Here is a 26,325-nt window from a genome sequence, read left to right as displayed (position 1 = left end):
ATTCATCAGGTAAAGGCACGGTGAGCCACTTTTAGATTCAAGCAATTTATTTCTTACATAGACAGCGAAAGGGGAGTAGCCCAAGGTACCAGTTCCCTGTGGCCTTTGTCCCACACCAAAGAAGTACTACAGTGAAACAGAAGCAGCTGATGACCTCTCTTCTGAGGGGTCATGAGGCAGGAGTGTCACCCTCATCAGAACCCAGGAGGTGATGAGAAACTGTCTCTCGACAGCCTCCCAGGGGAGACAGGAGGGGAGGGGAGATGGCCTTGAAGTGCACTTCATATCCCCCGCATCCCCTACGTCCTCTCTTGTTTATCAGGAATAACTTGTTCAGGCCTTTGCGTGTGTGCCCCATGTGGCTGCCGGCAAGAGAGGCACCGCCGAGCTCTTCCTCTCTCCCTTCCTCTCTCCCGTTTGGCCCAGAGGCCCATGGCCTCTCCTCCTTTGACCTGAAGCACCTAGGTCCCCTTTTCTGACTTCTCTCCTCGCACATACCAAGGCTTAGTGAGCTTTCTAGGAATAAATGTCAAGTTCGCCTAACTGGATAAAGACCCTTGAAGATGGAGACTCATATCAAGTATAGGTTTTTTTTTGTACCTATTACATGCACTCATACAACATGGCCTTGCCCTCACTTAGAAATACTATAAATATAGCTTTTTGCTTGTTTATTTGTTTTTTCTTTTTTCTTTCTTTCTTTTTTTTTTTTTTTTATTGTGAATGAAGACTCACCCGGTGTATTCAGTTGGTAGCCTTGAAATTAGACACTGCAGAAACCTGTCCATCAGTCTGACACCTAAGAACTGAGTCGTGGAAGATTCCAGGAACCTGTCCGCGCTGCTCCCCTGCCTAAGCTGGCGATCACTCTGCTGGTGCCCTAGAACGTTGGGGGTTGGGAGGTAGTGACACAAAGCAAAGGATCTGGATTAAAAGCAAGAAGTCCAGAGGGCCCTTTTAATCACCCGTTTCTGGCATCGAATGCTGGGCACTGTGCTCAACTTTCAAGATGCCTGAGTGTGGGTTTAGGGAGTGGAGTGGCTTTAACCAGATCTGCAAAGGGCAGACCCAACCTGGGTTATGACCTCCCTGGTCCATTCTTCCTTGAGCAAGAACTTTTATAGCAGACATAATAGAGCATAGGTAGCTTAATGAGGTGAGGAATGGGCCAGAAACTGTCCTAGCTTGTGCTAATAATTCCTGATCTATAGCGGCTGTCTCCAAGGAGCCTGAAGCACCGCTCAGACATTATCTCATTAATCCTCCCTAAACCCCCATGGGGTAGGCAAGTGGCAGGCATTCCTCTTGCTCTCAGGATCAGAGAGAATGGGGCCCTTATGCGACTTGCCCAAGGTCATACAGGGTGGCAAAGCCTAGCATATAATTCATTGCTTTTGACTCTTGAGCCTATGGTTTCCTCCGCTCCCTATCCCCCTTCCCCTGCTATCAACAGACTACGCAGGAATATTTTAATCAGGTGATTTTCATCAAGTGGCCCTTCCTGGGTTGGAAACTTACCAGGGCAATTACTGAGCAGCAGTGATGGAGTGAAGTGAATCTGTACCTTACAGGTGTTTGCTAGTGAGTCCTCAGGGAACCCAAGGCAGCCTTCCCCTCCCTGGGGGCTCTTGCCACTGGTGTGCTGCCTTCATGCATTCCTTTGATGGGTTTCTTGCTTGGTTACATGGCCTTGGGGATGTTGAATGGGGGTAGTTCCAGTTCCACCCATGCCCCTTAGATGGATCCTCCTGTTTTCACTCTGTTCATGGTGGCATTGGGCCCCTGACTAGGGCCCTTTCCTTCTTGGCCAGCAGGCCCTGATTTACCCATCAACCTTGGAATCCTAATTTATTAAATGTATTGGCTTGTGCCATCTCACTCGGGTGATGCGGACACCACCCCTGATTTACGGATGAGGAAACTGGACCTCGGGGCTGTGTTCTCATCACACCATGCCACCAATGGTAATTAGAGTGTTCCTGAACTATTGTTTTTTTCTTTTGTAACTTGTCCTTTATTTGCATCACTCTTTAATAAGAGCTTTACTGAAATATAATTCATAGACCATACAGTTCACCTATGGTGAGTGTACATTTCAGTGGGTTTCATTGTATGCACACAGTTGCCCACCATCACCACCATCTCAGAAAGAAACCCCGTACCTCCCTCTCCTCCTATTCCTTTACCCTCGAGCCTTAAGCAGCTGCTAAGATATCTGTTTTCTGTCTCTATAGATTTCCCTATTCTGGACTTCGGTATGAATAGAGTAATATAAGATGTGGACTTTTGTGACTGGTTTCTTTCACTTAGCATAGTGTGTTCAAGGTTCCTCTGTGTTGTAGCATGCATCAGTATTCTGTTCCTTTTAATGGCCAAATAATAAGGGCGCCTGGGTGGCTTAGTCGGTTGAGCATCCGACTTTGGCTCAGGTCTTGATCTTGCAGTCCATGAGTTCAAGCCCCATGTTGGGCTCTGTGCCGACAGCTCAGAGCTTGGAGCCTGCTTCAGATTCTGTCTCTCCCTCTCTCTGCCCCTGCGCCACTCATGCTCTGCCTCTCTCTCAAAAAAAAAACAAAAAAACAAAACACAAAACCACAACCTAATGGCCAAATAATATTCCACCGTATGGGGAGACCACATTTTGTTCACCACTTCATCTGCTGATGGACGTTTGGGTTACTTATACCTTTAGGCTATTATAAATAATGTTACTGTAAACATTCATGTGCAAGTTTTTGTGTGGAGTTACGCTTTCATGTCTCTTGGGTGTACTGCTAGGAGGGGAATTGCTAGGTCAAATGGTACCTCTATGTTTAATTGTCTGAGGAACTGCGAGACTGTTTTAAAAGCAGCTTTACCATTTTACATTCTTACCAGCAGTGGATGAAAGTTCCGATTTGTCCACATCCTAGCAGCACTTGTTATTTTCTGTCTTTTTAATCACAGCCATCCTAGTGGATATGAAATGGTATCTCATTGTGGTTTTGATTTGTATTTCCTTGATGGCTAATGATGTTGAGCAGCTTTTCATGTGCTAATTGGAGTTTGCATATCTTTTTTTGGAGAAATATCTATTCAGATCCTTTGCCCATTTTTTAAAAGTTTATTTGAGAGAGAGAGAGCATGCATACAAGTGGGGAGAGGGGCAGAGAGAAAGAGAGAGAGAGAGAGAGAGAGAGAGAGAGAGATCAAGAATCCCAAGCAGGCCCCGCACTGTCATCACGGATCCCTATGCGGGGGTTGAACTCACCAACCATGAGATGATGACTGAGCTGAAGTTGCATGCTTAACTAACTGAGCCACCCAGGCACCCCTTTTGCTCATTTTTTAATTGGATAATTTGTCTTTTTATCAATTGATTTGTCAGAGTTCTTTCTATATTCTAGTCCCTTGTCAGATACATGATTTGCACATATTTTCTTCCATTCTGTGAGTTGTCTTTTCACATTCTTGATGGTGTCTTTTGCAGTATAAATGGTTTTAATATTATTGGAAGTCCAGTTGATCTATTTCTTTGGTTGCTTGTGCTTTTGGTGTCATGACTTTTGGCTCACTTTCCACTTGCCAAGCACATAGACCCACCTGGTATCTAATCCTCAGGAATACATCCATGATGGGCATGATCAGCACTGCCCTTTGGACGGGGGAACAAGCCTCAGAGGTTCTGTGACTCTTCCAAGGCCGCACAGATGTTAAGTGGCAGCGCGGGGATCCACCCTGGCCCCCTTAAAGCCCATGTCGGATACACAGTTCCATGGTGACGTCAGCGTAGAATGACAGGCTCTGCTCTGGGCTAGACACCGAAGTGCCTGCTCTTAGAAACTGGGTTAAGGGGCGCCAGCATGCCTCAGTCGGTTAAGCATCCGACTTTGGCTCAGGTCATGATCTCATGGTTTGTGAGTTCGAGTTCCGCATGGGGCTCTGTGCTGACACCTTGGAGCCTGCAACCTGCTTCGGATTCTGTCTCCCTCTCTCTCTGCACCTCCCCCGCTCACACACTTTCTCTCTCTCTCTCTCTCTCTCTCTCTCTCAAATAAATAAATATTTTAAAAAATTTAAAAAAAAAACTGGATTAAGAATCTCCTCAGAACAGTTGCTTGGCAAGTGTTGAATTATTCTTCCCATTTTACTTTCTGTTTTTCCAATTAAAGACAACTTCTGAATAAAAATGAGCTTTGAATCTTGATTGGGAAGTAATGAACCTGCCCCTCAAAGGCCTGCCTTTCTTTGCATTCAAAAAACTCAAGAGTACAGCAAGCTGGGCTTATTCCATCCATTGGTTCCTTGTAAGAAATTCCTCAAATGTCAGGAGTTATGGTCTTTATTTTATAAAGAACGCCTGATTTGCACTTACTTTATTGTAATGTTCGGCGGCGTGTTTTTGTCTGCCCGTTCTTTGTGTGTCAGAGAAAGGAAAGGGATTATTATGGTGTAACCTCGTAAAGTGTTTCTGTGATCAGGTGTTCCTCTTGAGCAAGCCCGACATACTAGGATAACCAGAGCTAAACTGCTATGTTTCCGTTGATCACAACAGTGTGTTTTGTTGGTTCCACCCTGCAAGCTGGTTTGCAACACCTTTCTCTTGTGTTTTCTTGCCAATCACTTGTAGGCAGCCTGTGCTTCCCTTGGTAGCTAGTGCACGCTCAACGGGTGCCTGGCTTTCCAGCTCCTACAGAGTGCTTTCTTGAGAGTGTGCTCAGTCCTGCTGGACCAGCCCGTTGGAGGCATGTTGCGGTGGGAAAGCACATGCCTGCTTGAGGCTGCATCGCTACCTGGAACAGTCATTTGTTACTTTGAAACTGTGTTACCCATAGAGCTGATTTAAAGGAAAAAGCCCCATGAGCTTCAAATTTCAGTCACCTGTTATGCCAGTGTATGCATGTACATTTTAGAATTTTTTTCAAACTGCCGATCAAACAGCAGTACAGCAAGGGAGGGCCTAGATCTTAACTGTCTTTTCCTGCCCGATGTCCAACACAGTGTCGGTGCCCAGCAAATGTTGGTTTAAATGAATATTGTACTGGAATCCAAACAAGGAAAATCTCCCACTGTCCTTCCTCTCTAATGACAATGACCCGCTAAGGTCTATTTATTCATTTTGAGAGAGAGTACATGAGTGTGTGCGCACACACGAATTGGGGGTGGGGGGTCGGGGGGCGGGGGGAGAGAGAGAGAGAGAAAGAGCCAGAGAGAATCCCAAGCAGGCTCCGGGCTGTTGGTGCAGAGTCAGATGCGGGATTTGATCTCAGAAACTGTGAGGTCATGCATGACCTGAGCTGAAATCTAGAGTTTGTTGCTTAATTGACTGAGCCACCCATGCATCCCTGCCCCACCAACTTTTTTTTTTTTAGGGGAGGGGGCACAAATGAGCAAGGGAGAGAGAGAGAGAAAGAGAGACAGAGAAATCCCACGAGGGGCAGAGAGAGGGAGATGGGGAGAGAAAGAGAAGCAGGGCTCACCTGGAGCGGGGCTCGTGTTCACCAGAAGCAGGGCTCGAGCTCACTAATCGTGAGCTTATGACCTGAGCCGAAATCAGAGGCTTAACCGACTGACCCACCCAGATGCCCCCACCAACTTTTTTTTTTAATGTTTATTTATTCTTGAGAGAGAGAGTGTGTGCAGGGAAAGGACAGAGAGAGAAACAGAGACAGAAACAGAGGCTCCGAAGCAGTCTCTGTGCTGACAGCAGAGAGCCTGATGTGGGGCTTCAACTCACGAACTGCAAGATCATGACCTGAGCCGAAGTGGGACGCTTAACTGACTGATCCACCCAGGCGCCCCTGCCCACCAACTTTTTACACTCTTTGTTTGCTTTCAGTTTTTGCCCATCAGCAGGTGGTACTTTTCAATAGGCATCATTTTGCACATAAACCTTTCTCAGATTTAACATGGTACTTTTTATACTGTGTTCTCTTCATCATTATCTTCTTGTGATGACATAATAGCCCAAAAATTATGCACGTTGTTTTGCTTGATTATATAGTATGGTCAGTAATGGCACTTTTTTTTTTTCTAAGTTTTCACAGTTTGGAGGAGGACCGTTTTAAGATTTTATTATATAAAATTTCTTTGCTTTAGATTATGTCCTCAGGATGTTTTCTAAAAAGGAAGTTCTGGGGGAAAGAAGGACCTAAGGAGCTTGAGCTTTGTTGCATTTGCTAGGCCAATGCTCCCTAGATTGAGCCGAGAAACAGTGTGGCCAGATGTGCTCATAATCATCTTTCCGTACAGCCTCCCTCAGTGAGGTTTAGCAATGATTTACTTTGATCCTGCTGTGTATTAATCAGCAGTGAGATTGATGGTTTTTCTATTCTTTACTATAGACTACATTTATCCCTTAACTCTCTGTCGTTTCATTCCTTTCTGTTTTATCTTTATTCTGCTGCTGATCATATGGGGAAGTTTTAAAAATACATTGTTCTTTCGGTCCACTTGATTGCCCATCTACCTTGTTAATTGTCCTAAAGGAGTTGTCCTAACTCCTGCAGCCTCATCATTTCTCAGAATAATTTATGATAGCCAGACTGAACCTTTCTCTACATTGCTACCTACCTGCCCACAGTATTTATTAAATGATTCCTTTATATATCCTGATGTTACTTACAGTTTGTGTTATGTTAAGATCTCATGAAAAACTTAAATGTGTTTTTGGAATTTCTTTTCCACTTGTTTTATTCTTCTAGTTTCAGACTGGCATCATATAGTCTTAATGATTTGTTGTTTTGTAGTATTTTATTCTATTCTATTTATTTTTATTTTTTAAGCAGGCTCCATGCCCAATGTGGGTATTGAACTCATATACAGAGCTGCATGCTCTACTGAGTTAGCCAGGTGCCCCTATAGTGTTCTTTTTAAATCTGAAGAATGAGAATACCACTTTTACCCTTTCCTCTCCAACATCTTTCCTTTTGATAACTCTGGTGTCTGTCAGCACCTAATCCTTACCTTTTTATAATAAGAACAATCAAAGTGTGCCTGGCTGGCTCAGTCGGTAGATCAAGCGACTTGATCTCAGGATTGTGAGTTTGAGCCCCATGTTGGGTGTAGAGATTACTTAAAAATAAAATCTTTAAGGGGCGCCTTGGTGGCTCAGTCAGTTAAGCCTCTGACTTCAGCACAGGTCACATGATCTCGCGGTTCCGGATTCAAGCCCTGCATAGGGCTGTCTCCTGTCAGCACAGAGCCTGCTTCAGATCCTCTTGTCTCCCTCGCTCACTGCCCCTCCCTCTCTCTCTCTCTCTCTCTCTCTCAAAAATAAATAATAAAAAACTAAAACCTTAAAAAAATAAAATATTAAAAAAATCAAGTGTCTTTTATTACATTGCCTTGCAATTTGAAGTAAAACTATGTCAGTGAATTTCTGTGTAGAGATTAATACTTGTCATCTGATGGCCATATGAGTCACCTCCAGTCACTTTAAGAATGGTTATAGAGGGGCACCTGGCTGGCTCAGTCGGTAGAACGTGCGACTCTTGATCTCGGGGGTCATGAGGTTGAGCCCCACATTGGGTGCGGAGATTACTTATAAAAAAATGAAAAAGCATGAAAACAAAATGAATGGAGGTAGAATTATCTTTTGCTTAACGTTTTCAGGTGCTTTTCTATGGTCTATTGGATACTTTTTTAAAAATTTAATGAAACATCTCCTTACTTAGTTGAAATTGGAAATGGAAGTTCTGAGTGGAGGTTTGTAAAATCAGACATGAGATATGTACACAAGGCCGTACCTAAGTTTCAACGTAATTATCTGGCAGTGAAATTCCAGGGGATGTAGGATATTTAAGTGAGAAAGTGGACATGAAATATGTGGAATTGAGATACGTGTTGCTTAATCCGGCTTCCTACAAGCAACTTCTCAGTTATTCTTTTGGTAGGATAGAGGCTGTTCTTGGTTTTTCTCTACAAAATGACACCCACTGCAAGAGACTCCAGCTTAGTGTTCCTGACAGCCAGAGGCCTCAGCAAATAAGTGCTAGCTTAAAATTTTTTTTAATATTGTTTTTTTAAATTTATTTTGAGAGAGAGACAGAGTGTGAGCAGGGGAGGGGCAGAGAGAGAGGGAGTCACAGAATCCGAAATAGGCTCTGCGCTGTCAGCACAGAGCCCAGCACAGGGCTCGAACCCATGAACCGTGCAATCATGACCTGAGCCGAAGTCAGACACTTACCCGACTGAGCCACCCAGGCGCCCTGAGTGCTGGTCTAATCCTCAGGCAGCTCCCATTTGGAAGTTCCAGCGAACAGCAGAAATAGCCTTCTGTGTCTGCAGCAGGTTTCTGTCCTCATTGCCATGACCAAATGGCAGGGGTGGGGGTGGGGAGGAGTGGAGGGTCGGGGGAGGGGGGAGCTATATTCATGTACTTCTAGATTCTAGATGCAGACAAAGGTTTAAACTGGGTTTGTTCAAAAAGCAAAGAGAGTTGTCTGTTTCTTTGTTCATAGAAGAGAAAAAAATAATCCCTACGATTCAAGAGAAAAACGTGTGGGGCTATCCTTTTCCATTCCTTCACATACATTATACGTCTTGATTCTGGCCACCACACCTTTTAAGAGAAGGTCTAGGGGCCATTGTTTCAGGTAAACCTCTGTACCACAGTGACACCCTACCCTGGCCGGCAGTGGCAAAAGGGACAAAAGGAAGGAAGTTTCCCTTTTAAGTCCCCAGGAATTTTTTTTTGATGAGATAATATTACAGAGTGAAATGTCTCTCCTGCTATTAGTTCAGTGCTTGGCTCCTGTGTAACAGTAACCCACTTAGAAGCAGGCGGCGCTTTTGAAGTTATTTTAAACTTTGAGCGGAGCATAGAGATATTGTAACCCTGGATAAGAGCACCACCAGCCACGGTTTCAGTTTTGTCCTTTCAAATGTGTGGAAAGTGCACCAGTATATCTCAAGGATTTTGTACTGAAAGCTTCTTAAAGAGCTGGTCTTGGTTCAAAGCTTGGCTTGATGTCCGGTACTCAAGGGAACATAGTTCTGTTCCTCCAGATATTTAACCTTGTCTGGCACAGTCTTTTGGCTTTGAAGTTCCCACAGATTCTTTGTCCATTAACGAAACAGGGACACCGTGATAGTCAACCTCGTCGGGCGCTGAGAAATTTGAAGAAGGTCCATCTTCATATTTCAACATAAAACCAGATGTTTGATACCCGGCACCAATGATGGTCCGGTATATACATTGTTTGTTGGTAGTCATTTTACTGAAGCAGCTCCTTGTTTGGAAACGCAAGTAGGATATTCACGGTCTCCTCCAGAGATCATTATAAGATCTTTGTGTGTCTGGGAGAAGATTGGGGCTTCTCAGAACAATCACCCTGGTGATTGTGTCTGCCATCTCCATAACACCCAAACCCACGTCACATCTGGTGCCACCTGGGAGTTATTTTTGGTTGTGGGGGTGGTGAAGGTTGCTGGTTCTCCCTCTCTCCCTGAGTCATCCCTGTGCTGTGTTCCCAGCCATCCTCAGCCCAGGCTCTGGATGGCTCCCAGAGCAGCCGATCTAGACAGTCTCCCTCCACGTGCCCACTGTGTCTGTAGGATGCCTCCGGGGTCTTTCTTGGGCTGAACATAATGCTTCCCCGTAGGACCCATGGAATCTGTTGGAACACCTGGAGGAAGGGACTTCTGTCCAGCAGTGCATGAAGTTTTTAATCAAAATAAAACATGTATATGTTTATAAAAAGGCAATGAGTTACTTCAAGGCTTATAATAAAGAGCGTTCCGGGGCGCCTGAGCAGCCCAGTGGATTAAGCATCCGACTCTTGATTTTAGCTCAGGTCATGATCTCACGGGAGCACCAAATCAAGCTCTGCACTGACGACAGCACGGAGCCTGCTTGGGATTCTCTCTTTTCTGTCTTTGCCCCCCATCCCCCCGGCCACCGCTCACGCTCATGCTCTTTTTCTCTCAAAATAAATAAATGGATAAACATTAAAAAAAAAAAAAGTTCTATTTCACCCTTTGCCATCCCTGATTGCTATTCCCAGGGGCAATTATTTTAAATTATTTAGTGGTTTATTCTGCTATTCATCTCTGTGAATATTTCTAAATATCTCTGAATTATTTCTAAATAACATGCTTATAACTGCTACTTCATACTTTTAGTCCATTAAGCTTTTTTTTTTTAACTTCCCATTATGGAAAGTGAAGATTTTGTTCTTTTCCCCCACCTCCCTTCCCTCCATCTGCCCCCCTCCCCATATCACATATCTATATTTTCCAAGGTAGTTGTATCACAGTTATTGTTTATATCAGGGTTTATATTATTACGGCTATCACTCTTTTCAGCGGGGCCATGCAGGCTGTACCCTGCTTATGGTTTACAATTCTGGTGTAACTTTTAAAGTATTCTCTGAGGTTAATAATCGTCCCACCCTGCCCCATTACTTGAGTTTGCTATATGATTATCACTTTTCTTTTTTCAATGTTTATTTATTTATTTATTTTTTTATTTATTTTTGAGAGAGACACAGTATGAGCAGGGGAAGAGCAGAGAGAGAGGGAGACACAGAATCTGAAGCAGGCTCCAGGCTCTGAGCTGTCAGCACAGAGCCCGACGCAGGGCTGAAACTCATGAACTGTGAGACCATGACCTGAGCTGAAGTCGGACGCTCAACCAACTGAGCCACCCAGATGCCCCTGATTATCACTTACAATTAATTCTCTTATTAGTACTGTCAGGGCCATTGGGTAATAATTCAGGTTTTTGTTTTCTTTGGGTGGGGGGAGGCTCTCCTGCAGCTGGTCCGGTCTCAACTGGCCGCCCAGCCGACTGGTTATGGCCATCATCCTGGGGATGCCATTCTCTATTTCTCCTCTTTGTTGGATTCCCTGAGTCCTGGATCCCATGCCTGGTTGGTCTTTGGTGTATTCTCCTGTTTTGTTGGAGCTGACAGGACTTATGAAATCAGATGCAGTTGGGAAAGTGTAAAGTTTGCCTTTTTAGGGGGGCACATCCTCTCTTCTTCTTTCCCCTCCACTGCCCTTATAAAGCGCTGTCATGCACCTGCCTGAGTGAAGGGCCGCCGTGTTGTGTTCTCTGTGTACAGACAGCCTTGGCCGCCTCTGCATGCCTGGCTGCTGTGGTCCCATGGCAGAACCAAGAAGGACCAGCCTTTGCTCCCATGCCATTGCCCGTGAATCTTTTTTGTCCCAAGGATGTCTTTGGTGACTTGGAAATCAGTGACTGTAAGAGCCAGGTTGTTTGAAGTTCATGCAGCATTTGATTAAACTCTGACCTGTTTGCCCTGGTCCCTCACTTAGCTGAGCAGAGACCCAAGCATCGAAAACAAAGCGTGAGGCATGGCATCAGGCCTGCCTCCAGCCAAATGCTATTCTGACAGCAGTCGTTTATTGAGTACCTGTTGAGGACAATGCTCTGGGTGGGGTGAAAGGGGACGATGCTCTGGGTGGGGTGAAAGGGAAAGAAGGAAGATGCTCCTTCTGGAAGCAGGTGCCTGTCTTAGAGGGGAGGCTGAAAGAACTGTGGTAAGCACCAAACAAAGCATTTGGGGACATGCATTTGGAGGTAGAAGCAACTATCTGTATTGGTGCATTCAAGAAAGCTCCATGGAAGGGGTGGCATTGAAGCTCGTCTTGAAGGACAGAGTATTCTAGGCAAAGGCATAAAGCACAAGCAAACAAGACCAGTCTAGAGGAAGTGAAGACAGAGAGGGCTTTTCCACTGATAGAGCATCTACTATGTTACTGAGGTTATATGTTTTATCTCCTCTAATCCTTACAGCACCCTGTTAGGGCAGACAATACTGTCCCCATTTTACAGATGAGAAAATTGAGGTTTATAGAAACTGAGTCATCTGCCCAAGTTGATGTGCCTCTTCAGAGGCAGGAATGAGGTTTAAACACAGGTTGCCTGATTCCAAAGGTCTCATTCTTTCCATCCCAAAACACCCCTTGAAACAAAATCAGGAGTAAGAGCAAAAACCATAATAATGCCATGTTCATAATAATGTTGAACCTCACATAAAGGATTAACTGGGCATTTTCCTTCAACTGACTTAAGCAAGGACGTCGAGCATCCCCAAATTGTTGTTCTGATAGCACGAGGCCAAAGTTACCACACAGGACACGATTTCTTTTAGTTTTATACTTTAGTCGTAGCTGGTTAGTTATTTGCACTGCTCTTCTGTGGATCCATCCCAGGAACTTTGCTTGTCTTCTCTCTAGGTCCAGGCCTTTCTTCCCTTTCTGTGGCATTCTCTGCCTAGTGGGGTCTTGGTCACATTCCACTCTGGGTTTCCCAGTCCATTTGATTTTTTCTTTATGTTTTTATTAGCAAGTCTTTCTGATGTCCCTGAGTTCTTACACACAAATCAGGCATTTTCAACCTGCTTAAAAACATTAAGGCAAAAATGATCAGGTAAACCCCACACATCCAAACATTTTCAGAAAATAAACTCAGAAATGCCTGTAATTTTTAAATGCTCATGTTCCACATTAGGTTCAAAATTGACATGCTCGGACATCATTCATTGAAGTATCCTAAGATTACTTTCGAATGATTAGCGGTCAGAAGGGGACACAGGTTTTGTATGTAGTCACTGCCTGTATATCACTCACTGGTGTCAACATGTATGAGTTAACAAGCCTGGATTTTATGTGATGGTTGTCTGGAGTGGTAGCGGCGTCTGTCTGAATCTTCAGGAGACTGTGTGCATTTCGTACGTAGGAGGCCCTCGTTCTCTGCAGATGACTAATCTAATATAGGACTTGGGGATCTTTTTAACTTAGGGCCTAATATTTCTTAGTAAGTAGTGGAAAGAAATTCTTTAACTGGGGCTTTATCTTGAAAAATAAAACAGAAAATAATAGTTTATTTTTTAACTTAAATTATAATTGCTGCTATGTATTGATTTCTGGGCATAAACAGAGTGAATCCCATATGGGCAGTGTTGGGATATTTTCGGCAAAATTGTGTGAGAGTGTGGATGTGGCATCTTTCTCTTATGTTTGACTTCAGCAACAGGATTATCAAAAGTAATTCCAAAAATATTAGAGAACTCTCTTACTTTTTACAAAGTTCTGTCATAATTCTTTGATCATTCTCTGCAGAAGCTCTCTCGTGTATTTCTCCTTTAATCTTTCACTAGGTTGTTTGCCATTGGCTTTGAGTGGAATCCTGTTATTGACTAATAAGGCTTTTACGGGCTCCATTATATTCTGCATCAGCTGCTGATTTGCACTTCTGGTTTGCAACTTACTTACCATGCCTAGTCACTGTATCATCTGATGTTCTAACAATTAGCAAGCCATTGCCGTTAAGGATTAAATAAGATAAAATGCATAAATATAGCAGCATAGTAAATATAAATACTTAATTATGAGAAAACCCTCTCCTCTGCTTTCCCCAGACTTGGTGTATTTGTTTGCATTTTATGCCTTTGCCTAGAATATTCTACCCTTTGAGACAGGTCAGTTCACAGATGAATGTTTTCATGTTACAGCGACTTGTGCTTCCCTATAAAACTTTCTGCTGAGCTCATAACTTGGAACCCTTCGAAAAAGAGCCGTAGGATGTAAATGGTTGGAGATCTGGGGTGGCAGGCATTTCCAGAAGCTGATATTGTCATCAGGGATGAACTGACAGAGACCTGAGTCATACAATATTTAGCAGATGGGGTAAAGAGGCCAGTTACACAGGAGACACGGCTGAGGTTGAATTCAGAGGCTCAGTACTTGGGCACCTAGAAGTGTAAACTGGAATAAGGAACTCAGGAGAGAAGACACTGAGGGTGGAGCTGGGAAGGTGGCAGAGTTGGTGAGGTCAGTTTTCAGTCTTCTGAGATGTGATTTTGGAGGCCTCTTTCCCTCCACAGAGAAATAAACAACCCGTGCCAAGGGATTGTGCCCACTGGCGCTTTAGAAAAATTCCTTTTGGTTTTTGAGCCTTTGATCCGTGTTCAGAAGTCAACACCTTGACAAGGCTGTCATTTGGAGCTAACAGTTCCCGCAGTGTCAGTGGAAGATTTGATTGGGGCATCTTCGAGGAGGATGGAGGGTGTGACTGCAGAGGAGGGAGAGAGCGCCTGGCGTGACGCGTGATGCTTCTCCCCGGGCGCAGGGCCTGACAGCCTCCAGGGGACCCGGACCAGTGGGTGTGTTTGAGGCTTACATCGTTCAGATTTCTGCATGCCTGAGGGCACTCTTGACATGCCTCTCCTGTGCCCATGTGTTCTGCTTCGCCACAGCATAGCGGTCTGGTCATGGCTGCTCCCTTCGCACCATGGCTGCGGGGAGTGGGGCCAGGCTTGGGCATCTCCTACTTCTGCCGTTCCCATTCCCCATCCTCCTCCTCTTCCTCTCTTCCTCTTCTCCCTAGCTGCCCATGACTGTCCCTCCATTCTTTCCACCACACCCCGTACTTTTTGCGTCGTGGGTGTTCAGCATTTGAGGACATTAAGATTTGCCTTGAATCACGTGGACTTTAGGTTTCTTCTCTGATGCATGTATGTGTTCTTCCTAACTTAGCATTTCTCAAAATGTGTCCTGTGAAACAGTGTGATAGGAGTATACACACAACATTGGCTTATAATCAAAGGGTAGGAAGTGCTGGTTTTTGCAAAGGTTAAAAACCTTTTGTTTTTCAGGGGCTCCTGGGTGCCTCGGTCGGTTAAGGGTCCCAACTCTTGATTTCAGCTCAGGTCACGATCTCACAGTTTGTGAGTTTGACAGAGCCCGCTTGGGGTTCTCTCTCTCTTCCAGGCTGTCTTCTGTCTCTTTCTCTCAAAATAAAAAATAAACTTAAAAAAAAAAAGACACCTTTTGTTTTTCAAACCTTAGACCTCCAGACCTCCGTAGAGCTTTAGTTGCCAAAAGTATATCCTGACTCCCCATGGGGTGTTTCTCAGTGTCAGTTACTTGTACAAGAACCTGTTTTTAATCTCTCAGGGCTAGTATTCTGCAGGACATGGTTTCCAGAAGGGCTGCTGTAATTGGCTTAGGCTCTGGAAGAGTAGAAACCACATTGTCCTCCACTATGGATCCCCATGTTAGCTGAGTACAGTCATTTCTGAGTAAACTCCTGAGACATTTTTTTAAGACTTTTTTATTGTTGGGGCACCTCGGTGGCTCAGTCGGTTAAGCATCTGACTTCGGCTCCGGTCATGATCTCACGGTTCATGGGTTTGAGTCCTGTGTCGGGTTCTGTGCTGACAGCTCAGAGCCTGGAGCCTGTTTCAGATTCTGTGTCTCTCTCTCTCTGTCCCTGTCCCTCCCCCACTTATGCTGTCTCTTTCTGTCTTAAAAATAAACATTAAAAAAATTTTTTTTAACTTTTTTATTGTTGGAAAAATTTCTATAAAATTCACCATTTAAACCATTTTAAAGTATATAGTTGAGAGGCATTTAGTCCATTCACAGTGTTGTGCGTCCGTCACCATCCTCTGATTCCAGAACATTTTCATGATCCCAAAAGGAAACCCTGGACCCATTAAGCAGTCACTCCCCATTTCTCCCTCCCTCAGCCCTAGCAACCACAAACCTGCTTTCCATTTCTATGGATTTGCCTATTCTGGACATTTCCTATCGGTGGAATCAGATACAAGGTCTTAGACGTGCATAATACCTCTTCCCCTCCCCCCCCCCCACTCCCCCCCACCAGTGTAGTTCTTCATCATTGGCCAAACCTCATTCGTGTGTAAGTAACAGAAAGCAGCTCTCCATCTGGAAACCTCCAAGTCCTGTGGCCAGGTTAAAAATATCCTGGAATACTGTGGAAAAGGGTCAGTGGTGCAGTTGCCATGGCCATGAAATGGCCTGGGATTTCAGGAAGCTGGCTCGAGCCAGGCTGGGAGCCCTTTTGTGGCAGTGGAAGTGACAGGCTGTTGGCACACAGTTGGATTTAACACCCTCACCCCTCCTCTCTCTCCCATCAGAGGTCTTCACTTCAGGCCACTCATCTTTTAATAACCACCAAACATGTCAGAGTGGGCTGGACTCTTCGGGGAATCTTCATATGCCTTTCGGGCAAGATCTTCCAGCCCGAGGACTCATGCAAAAATTGGATGTCCTGGGGCTGTCTGTTTCATGTGTTGCAATTCCCAGGGGATGGGTCATTCCTCACCCACTAGAGAGATAGCTACTGGCCACCCCCTTGTAGCACCCTGTGCTCACCGGCCTTATGGGCTCGTGAAACCCCCACCTGTCGCTCCATTGAATTGCCAAGATTCTTTCATCTCTGGGCTGCACCCTTCACTCCTCCAATCCTGATGCCCCTTGAGGCCGGGCACACCACTTCCAGAAGAAACCATTGTCAGTGTGCCACTCTTCTGCCCAAGGAACCTGTGGTATTGTCTTCGTGTCCAAACACCTTTCCAGTTTTCGAGTGTGTTTCTTTCCTTCTTGGTGTAGACCGTGACCCTTCAGACTCATCAGACTGGTCTTGTTCCTCTTCCCCCTAGAGCCCTTAGCTCTGCCTCCCCAGGCTTGGAACACCAGCCTGCTCTCTCCTTTTTCCCTTGACCAATCTGACTCTTCCTTGAAGCTTAGCTCAGCGGCCAGGCACAGGGCTTCCCCGAACATTCCAGCAACTCTTGCTGCCCACACTACATTCATGTTGCAACTCTACTACCGCAGAATTTAGAACTGGCAACATTTTCCCCTAAAGATTTTATCACTTAGTCTTTCTCCCCTAGTCAGATGACTAGCTCTTGGAGGAAGGGACAGTAAAGTTAAGCAAATAGAGTGGGAAGGCAACAGGCTGTGAATCTGAGAGCCAGGTCACCTGTGGGTATGGCCACTTGCTGGCTCTCTTGTCTTGGAAAAGCTACTTACCTTGAACTTCTGTTCTCATCTATAAAATGAGTGGGGGCGGGGAGTAAAGAGAGTGTTTTAGTTTCCTATTTGCTGCTATAACAAGTTACTATAAACTTAGTGGCTTAAAGCAACACAAATGTATTCCCTTGAGTTCTGGAGGTCAGAAGTTGAAAATGGATCTGTACGCAGCATTCCTCCAGGAGGCTCTTGGGAGAATCTGTTTCTTGTCTTTTCCAGCTTTTGGAGGCCAGCTTTGGAGGATATCATTCTGTCAACCACAATGGATTCTTAGGTCTCTCTTGTGTCTCTAACATGCCACGAATCTGAAGACACGTTTCTTCCAGTTAGTTAGAGTTTAGCGCTGTACTAGACTCATTAATTTCTTGATAAGTTAGTTTATCCATGAGGATTTCCTCCTCTCAGATTGTTACTGGGGATTCCAGGGCCTATTGAAACTCAATAATAGAAAGAACCGTGAGCACAAACTTCAGGATTGTTCTGTTTTTAGACTCCCACTGACTGCACTTTGCTAGCGAAAATGTGACGATGCTTCTCTTCTTTTTTTTTTTTGATTTTCTTCTTTGCCCATTTTGAGAAAAGCCTCAAAGGATTTCATCTGTTTCCCAATAGCCAGGGGTAGCCTTTTAAACAGCTTGTTAATTATACTGGTGATTCTGCTGTATGTCCAGGGGTCTTTCCATAAACTCCTGAATGTGTTTCCAGGTCCTTTTGCATAACTTGAAGTAGATGTGTCATTAAGGTCTAGAAGCCAAACAGACAAGGATACTAACCTAGATAATCTCATCTGTAATTGCTGCTTAATGTTATGATATTTCACAGAAATTTAGATTGGTATGTATATGGGAGGTATGCTATTTTTCTTTGCCTGCATTCCATCGGGTGATGTCCGCTTTGGGTAACCACCCCTTACAAAGCAGTGAGAAAGTGGGGAGCCTGGCTGGCTCAGTCCAAGGAACATGTGACTTGTGATTTGGGGGTCATGGGTTCGTGCCCCACATTGGGTGTAAAGATTTCTTAAATAAATGCATCAACTTAAAAAAAAAACAAAACCAGCAGTGAGAAATCATCCATAAAATCAACACCCTCCTCCACCCCCCAGTTAAGAGTTGAGGTTACTTTTGACTGTTGAGTCGAAGACATTTACAGTGTGAGTCAAGCATGTCTGTGGCCTGTGTATTGAAGCTTTCTTTCTATTTTGCTTTCTAGATGCACCCCCTGGGCCTATGTAATAACAATGACGAAGAGGACTTGTATGAATATGGCTGGGTAGGAGTAGTGAAGCTGGAACAGCCAGAACTGGACCCAAAACCATGCCTCACTGTCCTGGGCAAGGTAAGCGCCAGGCCCTTTGAATCTCTCTGATTCCGACTGGTGTTCTCTGCTCTCCCATTTCATCAGTTCCTCACATAGGTGGTTACAGAGAAGAGCCATCCCAGCACAGCCGTCTCTCCCAGCTGACCCGTGTGGGGATAAGGACTAAGACATGTCCTGTGGCAGCCCACCATGGTGCTTCCAAGCTTGGACTGTGACGGAGCCTGCCAGCCTCAGAGTCGGCTCCACCTCTTGTCCACTCTGTGACTTTAGGCAAGTCACTTCCCCTCCAGGAGTCTCAGCTTCTTATCTGTGTAATGGTTTCATAATAGAGATTCACACTACCTTATACCCTTGGGGACAGAGGTGTCAGAACTCTGAGATTTGGGGAATTTAGAAAGGTGTTAAGGCTGTACATACTTTCTATTAAGTAACCCCCAGGAGATCTGGGGCACTCCTTCATCATTAAACACCTCCATATTTGTGTAGCAACCTGTATGGATATTCACATTAAGCGGATAACTAAAATCTCGTGTTAGTTCAGGGCAACTTTGCCTCTAAATGAGTTCAGGTTCATTAAGTTTTGCTGCCAAGTAAGTTCTGGAAAAACTCCTGGGTTTTTAGAGCTTTTTTGGTTTCAGAATGGCAGACGGCAATTATGGTCCTATATTAGAACTTACCTCAGAGGATGGTTAGGAGGAGAGATGAGATACAAACGACCAGCAGAGTAAGCTTTCAAAACATTTTTGCTGCCATTGGTTGCTGCCATCCCATTTAGAAGCACGAAATGAGAGACTCGTTAGCCAAGAAGGTCAGCTTTATCTCCGGCTGCAGTGTGAAGATAGAAAGAAATTTATTGTGGGAAAACTATCCATCAATGATCTTAAAATATGACAGATGGCCATCTGTTTTAAACTGGATCATTTTGTTAAAGGGAAAGGTTTGAAGAAAGTTATTAGAATTCTAGTTAGAGGAAAGGTGGTATCTCCTAAGGATAGTGTTACTGCCTGAATTTTTTTCTATAATCTCAGAAGGTGCTGTTTAGGTACCATGGGGAGACAGCTGGGGGGCAGGGGAAAAAAACGTCCTGATTCCTGACCTCTTGATGATCCAGGCAGGAGAAGAGAGATGGTTTTGATGCAGGGTATTTTAGGGGGAGCCTTTTCCAGACTCCAAGATGCCCCAGGCAGTGTCTCATGAAAGGCTTTCGGTCCAGGAGACCATTATGGGTCTAGGCTAGGATTTTCATGCCCCTCTTGTCTTCTGAATAGCTTCTTGAGCACTTGTCAAGTTCTCCTGCCCTTTTATAAGGGGGGGGGGGGCGGGGGGGAACAACCCAGGAATTATTACCTGTCTGGTTTACAGTTCATGAAGTCAAATCAAGGTGTTTTAGGTGACCCAGGCCCTGATACTTCATCGTTTAAATAGTCGGCCAGAGCTGCTTAATGATGCTAGGAGAGCCGCGACCCCTTTGAGAATACTGTAGTGTTTTCCTAGGAGAAATGCCAGCTACATCCAAAGGTTAGGAACACTGCTTTCCTTGTGGGCAGAACACTTCTCCTATAATATTTTCTCCTACACTTAAGCTGCTGCTATGCAGGGCCCAGCAGCTTGACTTAATTTGTTTTGCTCCAGCCCAGTGGAGCTCTGCCTTTGCATCTGTTGTGTCTACAAGTGGGTTGGAACAGTGCTCCCAGGGACACCCCATTGTTCTTCGATGGCTCAGTGCTGTTGAAGTCGCTTGGAGAACCCGCTTGTTACCTTCTCCACCTAGAACAACCATGTAGTGGTTTTACTTGAAGAGGTTTGTATGGTTTGGCCTGCTGGCCTGTGAAGCCAGGGGGAATAAAAACCCTAGACATATATTGAATCATTAAGTACTTCTCAGGTTTATTCATTCACCAAATATTTATTGAATGCCGGGGCCCCGAAGCTAAGTGTGTGGTTCTACCTGCTTGCAAGCAACAGCCCTCCCTCCCCCCGCCACGTCTCTGGTTGGAAAGGCTGTGTGGTGGCCAGGCAGTATTTACACGTGGTTAGTTCCCGAAATTTGACTTAGCACCTGAATAAAATCATTAGCAAAAACGCTTGGGCCAGACAAAGCAAGACAGTTTCGCATTTGTTTAGAGCCTGGGTCTGTAAGGAGGTGTGATGACTCATTCATATCTCTCTCTCTCTCTCTCTCTCTCTCTCTCTCTCTCTCTCTCTCTTTCTCTCTTTCCCTCCCTTTTTTTTTTTCTTTCTACCTTCCTTCCTTCCTCTCTCTTTTCATTTCTCATTTTAAAAAATTTTTACTGTTTGGTTTTTTTTGAGAGGGAGAGAGACAGAAGGCGAGCAGGGCGGGGACAGAGAGAGAAGGAGACACAGAATCTGAAGCAGGCTCTAGGCTCCAAGCTGTCAGCACAGAGCCCGACATGAAGCTCGAACTCACAAACTGTGAGATCATGACCTGAGCTGAAGTCGGACACTTAACCGACTGAGCTACCCAGGCTCCCCTTTTCATTTCTTATTTTATTTTATTTTATTTTATTTTATTTTATTTTATTTTATTTTATTTTATTTATTTTTTAAATGTTTATTTTTGAGAGATAGACACAGTGCAAGCAGGAGAGGGGCAGAGACAGAGAACGAGACACGGAATTCGAAGCAGGCTCCAGGCTCCAAGCTGTCAGCACAGAGGCCAGCGTGGGGCTCAAACTGGGGAATGGCGAGATCATGACCTGAACCAAGGTCGGACACTTAACTGACTGAGCCACCCAGGTGCCCCTTCATTTCTCATTTTAAAGTGTAGTTGTTCTCAGCTTCCCTTTTATTATCTTTGCTAACTGTGCCCCCCCCCCTTTTTTTTTTTTAAATCCCAAGGGCAGTAGCAAGGGACTAGGATAAAGAAAAGCACAGTGATCCTCATGGGCAGCCCTGTCTCCTGCAGATAGCATGCTTTTCTCTCATTTCTTTGCTCTCAGTGGCTATGGCAAGAAGGCGGTGGGCAGTGGAGAGAAGCACAAAAGGAAGAGATTACAGCCAAGTCAACATGGGGGTGGGAGGAGGGACTCCTCCATATAGATGTTGAGACTTGCTGAAAACCCTAGAAGGGAGGACTGTGTCAGGTACTCGGAAGAGCCTGTGGGAGAACAGGGGAGGGCCAGACACAGACCCCTCTCCCTCCCCCAGCCCTTACCCTCATCACCTACCCGCCCACAGAAAATGCCATGGGGCGAAATGTTGAAACAAGAGAGGAATGTCCTAAATTAAAAACCTGTAAATGCCTCTCCAGGAGTTCAAATAAAGTTTCGTTTTAAAAGCAAAAGACATAAACTCATCACCTTGGTTTATTACTGAATGCTTTTGAACTCCTCAGAAGGGAACACTATAAACTCATGAGAGAAAAATGATTTATGATCTTCTCCTTATAATCTTTTCAGTTCTGCAGGAGGCAGGGCAGACAGTGGGATCAGCTAGGGAGGTAGAGTTGGGGTGAGAGGGAGCCCCCTACAAGGATGTAGCCAGCTGGGGCACCAGGCCAGGCCCTGCATCACACCAGACCCAGAACAAATCTCTTGGCTTTCTGAGCCTTTCTCTTTCACTTTGTGTTAAGAGGCTGTTATGGGCTCCTTACTCTTCTAACATTTTGAGCTTCTGTGTCATTTAAAATCTCTTCCCTTGAGATTCTAGTTCGGGGAGGTTCTCTATGCAGCATTGAAGGACAGACTCGGTTTTTAAAATAGAATAAAATTGACATTTCTGAGCAGCTTACTACTAAAAGTAAGGGTCTTCAACCGTCCCCACAGTACAGGAATCTATGCTCATCCCCTGGGCATTTTAAGCCTTCAATTCAAACAGTGTTTATTCAACATCTTCTGGGACTGGCAAGAATTTTGAAGGTTGACTTTACCAGCTTCAGTTCCTATGATCCATCCACGTAACTGAGGGTCTCATGGCAGGAACACAGAGGATGTGTTGGAGTTTCTAACAAAGCCCGCCTGGCCCAGATTCCATAAATGGACACAGAATAAACCTCTCCTCCCCCTCATCCCACCTTGCACTGGACTCTTACGGAGGGTTTTGAAAGACAGGACAGTCAACAGGCATGGACCAGCTCTTTCTGGTACTTAGGAGGACAGCATGAGGAAATTATGAATTGAGACAAGAAAGGCAGGGAGTTTCGGGTCAAAGAGACCCAGCTCTAGCAGAGCCACCTCAGAGAGGTCACTTCAGTTCTGGGGCCCTTATGCTTGGGGCTCGTGCCTGAGGAGAACATAAAAGCAGCCATCATGTGTTAGGTGCTGGCTCAACGCTAGGTAGGAGCTTTCTCTGCAGCATCTTTCGTTTTCAGACTGGCTTTGAGATCGTGTCCAGATTCCCGTTTTACCATGAGGAAATCAAGTCCCCGAGACATTCTCTACATAACGTAAGAGCAAACAGCTCCCAAGTCGCTGACCTGAGATCTGAGATAAAGACTGTTCTGCCGCCTCACCTATGTTAGTTTCTCCCCTTTGCCCCCTTTTGTCTTCACCAATTTGTAGCTAAAAATCGATGCTTTTCAGGAGTCACTGGCTTAGTTAGGACTGTTGGTTCCACTTAACAGAGACCCAGCTTGAGCTGCGTTTAGCCAAAGGGGATTTGCTCTTGAGGCTCCTGGGTGGCTGCTGCTCTTCTAGAATAGCTGACTCTGGGCTCAGTGCCAGTGGCCCCTCCCCAGGTCTTCTGTATATATCTGCTTTTATTCCTCTCTCTCTCTCTCTCCCTCCCTCCCTCCCTCCCTCCCTCCCTCCCTCTCCCTCTCCCTCTCCCTCTCCCTCTCCTTCTCCCTCTCCCTCCCTCTCTCTCCCTCCCTCCCTCCCTCCCTCTCTCCACCTGCTTGGTAGGAGACATAGCCCCCCAATATCCCTGGGTCTGACACTGTCTTGTTTTCAAGCCTACAGGATTCTAGAAAAAAGATTTGTCGGCCCATTGTGGACCAGGTGGTCACTTTTAGTCTGGTCGGATGTGATCTGGGGCTGGGAACACACAGAACTTAGCTTCCTGCCCAGCCATGTGTGGGGGGTTAGAGGATGAAGTGTTCTCGAGAAGACAGCTGGTGGGGGACAGTGCTAGGCTACTGTCCCTAAGCAGCCCCCTGTAGTCGCCAAGTCATGTATGGGATCGTTAGCTGCTAGGTGATGTCCTCAATTTATCCTGAGTCATTCAGAGAAGCACCAATTGGAAGGGACTTCTCTGGTCCATGTGTAACATAAAGAGTTCATTCTTCTTGCCCTGAGCTGACCGCCAATCCCTGGTATAGATAGTAATGATGAGGAGGAGCGAGTCTATGGGGCTGGAAGTGGCAGATGGGTTTTAGAGAGAGGGGCTGTGTGAGACAGGGAAAGATGGGGGAACAACCTCCAAGAACAGGGCAGAAAGAAAGGGAGCAAAGAAGTTCTTCAAGGGGCGTTGAAAGTTGCTGGGGAAGGAAGAGGCTTTCAGGTTAAGGACTTTAGTCTTTATTCCCCAGGCTGGTTGGAGGTGGAAGGATCAGGGTGGTGCCCGGACATCAGTTCTCATAAATGCTTTGGTGAGACTCAAGCCAATGACATTGCTGAGGACACTTCGTGTTTGCCTTCACATTTCCCCAGTCTGTTGGCAGTGTGTATAGAAAAAGGAAGCATTATATCCCTGAAGTGATGGAGCATAGTCCCACCATGGCTGATGACCACTTCTGCTGGGTCCTGGGGGAAAAGCAAACCGTGTATCACGTAAGGCCTGTTATAGAGGAGCCAGGAGCAATTGAGGACAGAGACCAAATCCTTCTTTGTACATGGGGCTCTGCCCAGGAAAAATTCTTACTTATCCTTCTTGCTTTTTTTTTTTTTTAATTTACATTTATTTTTGAGAAAGAGAGTCAGCACAAGTAGGGGAGGGGCTGAGGAAGATGGAGAGAACCTCAAGCAGGCTCCACGCTCAGCCCAGAGCCCTACATGGGGCTCGATTTCACAATCATGAGATCATGACCTGAGCCAAAATCAGGAGTCAGACACTTAACCGACTGAGCCACCCAGGTGCCCCTCTTACTTCTCTTTCAAAGAGCGACTCCTAAAATAGAGAATTCATGATGATGAATGGGTTTTGTTTGGCCAAGCCTCTCTGAACTAGGGCTTGTCTTTCCTGGGCATTGTCTCTCTGGGTTCTCTGGTAAAAGTCAAAGCTGGTAAAATCATAGTGTAGGTGGTAATTTAGCCCACCAGTTCGCACCATGAGGTCAGGGTACCCTTAGGTACCTGGACAGGTGTGGGACAGGTGGTCCCACAAGACCAGAGCTGTTTCATAATAATGCTAAGATGTCACTTGCCGAATCACTCATTCCCTCACAAGCATATGGTAGGGTTCTCCAGAGGCATCATTTTGTGTGATGACTTCTTTGTTCTGTCAGCTAATGGGACATGTACTCATATCTTCTGTGTTTTAAGGATTTCTCAGTTTTAGAATGTCTGGCTGGCAGTCTGTAGAGCATGCAGGGTGCTCAGTTTGAATCCCAGGTGAATCTCAGGGTGCTGAGTTTGAATCCCATGTTGGGTGTAGAGTTTACTTAAAAATAAATAAATAAGGGCACCTGGGTGGTTCAGTCGATTTAGCGTCTGACTTGGGCTCAGGTCATGATCTCCCGGTTCGTAGTTTGAGCCCCGCATCCAGCTCCCTGCTATCAGCATGGAGCCTGCGTCAGAGCCTGTGTCTGCCTTTCTCTCCTCTCCCCCCACTGGTGCTCTCTCAAAAATAAGTAAAAACATTAAAAAAAAGTGTTTCTCAGTTTTAATTCCTAATATGGTGAATATCAATAGATGTCACCCACAGAAACACAAGTTCTTTGGGATTCGTTTTCGAGAATGCGAAAGGAGACCCGAGATTTGAGTGCACTGAGCTAGCATGAGGTCCCCACTCTAAGATAACCTCCTAGAGCTTGGCTGAGGGAAACGCCCTATTAAAAAGTTAGCCAAGATGAGCAGAAACTAGAGAACAGTGCAGGAACTAGAGGTGAATGTGTTGTCAGGAGGTGATTCTCTTCTGCACTATTGGAGTCAAGAGTGTTGGTTCTAGACTTTAAGTAATTTGAGTAAAACTAATGGGTTGCTGTTTCCCATATTTAATAACAAGTAACTGAAAAACGAATTCCAATGGAAAGTCATCAACTAAAAAAGATCTCAGTATCTTTGAGGCTTGCATTAGAATAGAACCTTCAGCCTTAGCCTTCAATGACAGGGCTTAACTAGATAGGCCTTTGCTTAAGGCAAAACCATGTGGGAAGTTGGGTCTGACTGCAGAGCTATTGAAGAGCCTGTAGGCTGGAGGGTGAGGGGGCTTGTCCTTCAGCATGCCCTTCTCATTTGGGTGTTTGGTCACAGATGTGCATGTCCTCAGGTGGGTGCCTGAGTGCCCTGGCCCTTAGGCCAAGCCCAGCTTAGCACTCTTGAGTATGAGATTTCCGTCTCCAGTGGAATGGTGGCACTGAAATCCTGGGTCTGACTTGCTGTGGGAAAGGGGAGAAGGCGGCAGGGTCAGCGGGGTGTCAGAGGCAGCAGGTCCCCATCACAGGCATTGGTGTCAGGGAAGCGCGTGGGGCACTCTGGCGATGGCGCGTTGTGGGCATATCCCTGGGAGCACCCTGTGCTTCAGGACACTTACCTGAGTCAGACCTTCTCAGGGCATGTCTTCTGAGTCCTCTTACCACAGTGGTTCTCAACTGGAGGTGTGGCCTCCCTCCCAGCCCGCCCCGGGGACATTTGACAAAGCCCTGGGATATTTTTGGTCTTCTGACAAAAGCACCCACAAGGGATTGGGGGTAGGGATTGGGGTGCTACTGACACACAGTGGGTAGAAGCCAAGGATGCTGCTCAGCAGCCTGCAGTGCACAGGTCGGCATCCCCCCCCCCCCCCCCGCCCACACCCGACAAAGAATCATCTGGCCTCACGTGTCACTAGTGTCCCAGATGAGACACCCTGTGCTATCATAATGGGCAAGTTTTATCTCCCTAAGAAGACCTTAAATTCCACTTCCTCCTCCCTCATTCCCTTCCCTGCCCCAGTGCCCTCCAGTATAATGACAGGTTCACGGTAGCCTTTTTGTGGTGGGTCCTGGTGAGGTGCGGGTGCAGTGTTCCAGCATGTTCATGTTTCCGAGGGAAGAATAGAGCCCAGATCTTGAAGCCCTACGCACTAGGTGCAAACGGTAATTCTTCCACTCCGGTAGTA

General features: G+C 45.6%; 1 protein-coding gene across 1 annotated transcript in view; it reads left to right on the top strand.

Annotated features, from left to right (window-relative positions):
• Positions 1-26,325, top strand: part of ZNRF3 (zinc and ring finger 3) — a 156,396-nt gene that overhangs the window by 76,848 nt on the left and 53,223 nt on the right. Inside the window, exon 2 of the mRNA XM_019426552.2 lies at positions 18,001-18,126. Within this exon, the coding sequence (XP_019282097.2) occupies positions 18,001-18,126 (126 nt within the window). The remainder of the gene's footprint in view (positions 1-18,000; positions 18,127-26,325) is intronic.

The sequence above is a fragment of the Panthera pardus genome, unplaced genomic scaffold, assembly GCF_024362965.1.
Source record: "Panthera pardus isolate Hobbes unplaced genomic scaffold, ASM2436296v1 HiC_scaffold_15, whole genome shotgun sequence".
In the NCBI taxonomy this organism is placed as follows: domain Eukaryota; kingdom Metazoa; phylum Chordata; class Mammalia; order Carnivora; family Felidae; genus Panthera; species Panthera pardus.
Note: the sequence above shows the minus strand (reverse complement) of the source record. Positions and strands in the feature narration are given on the sequence as shown.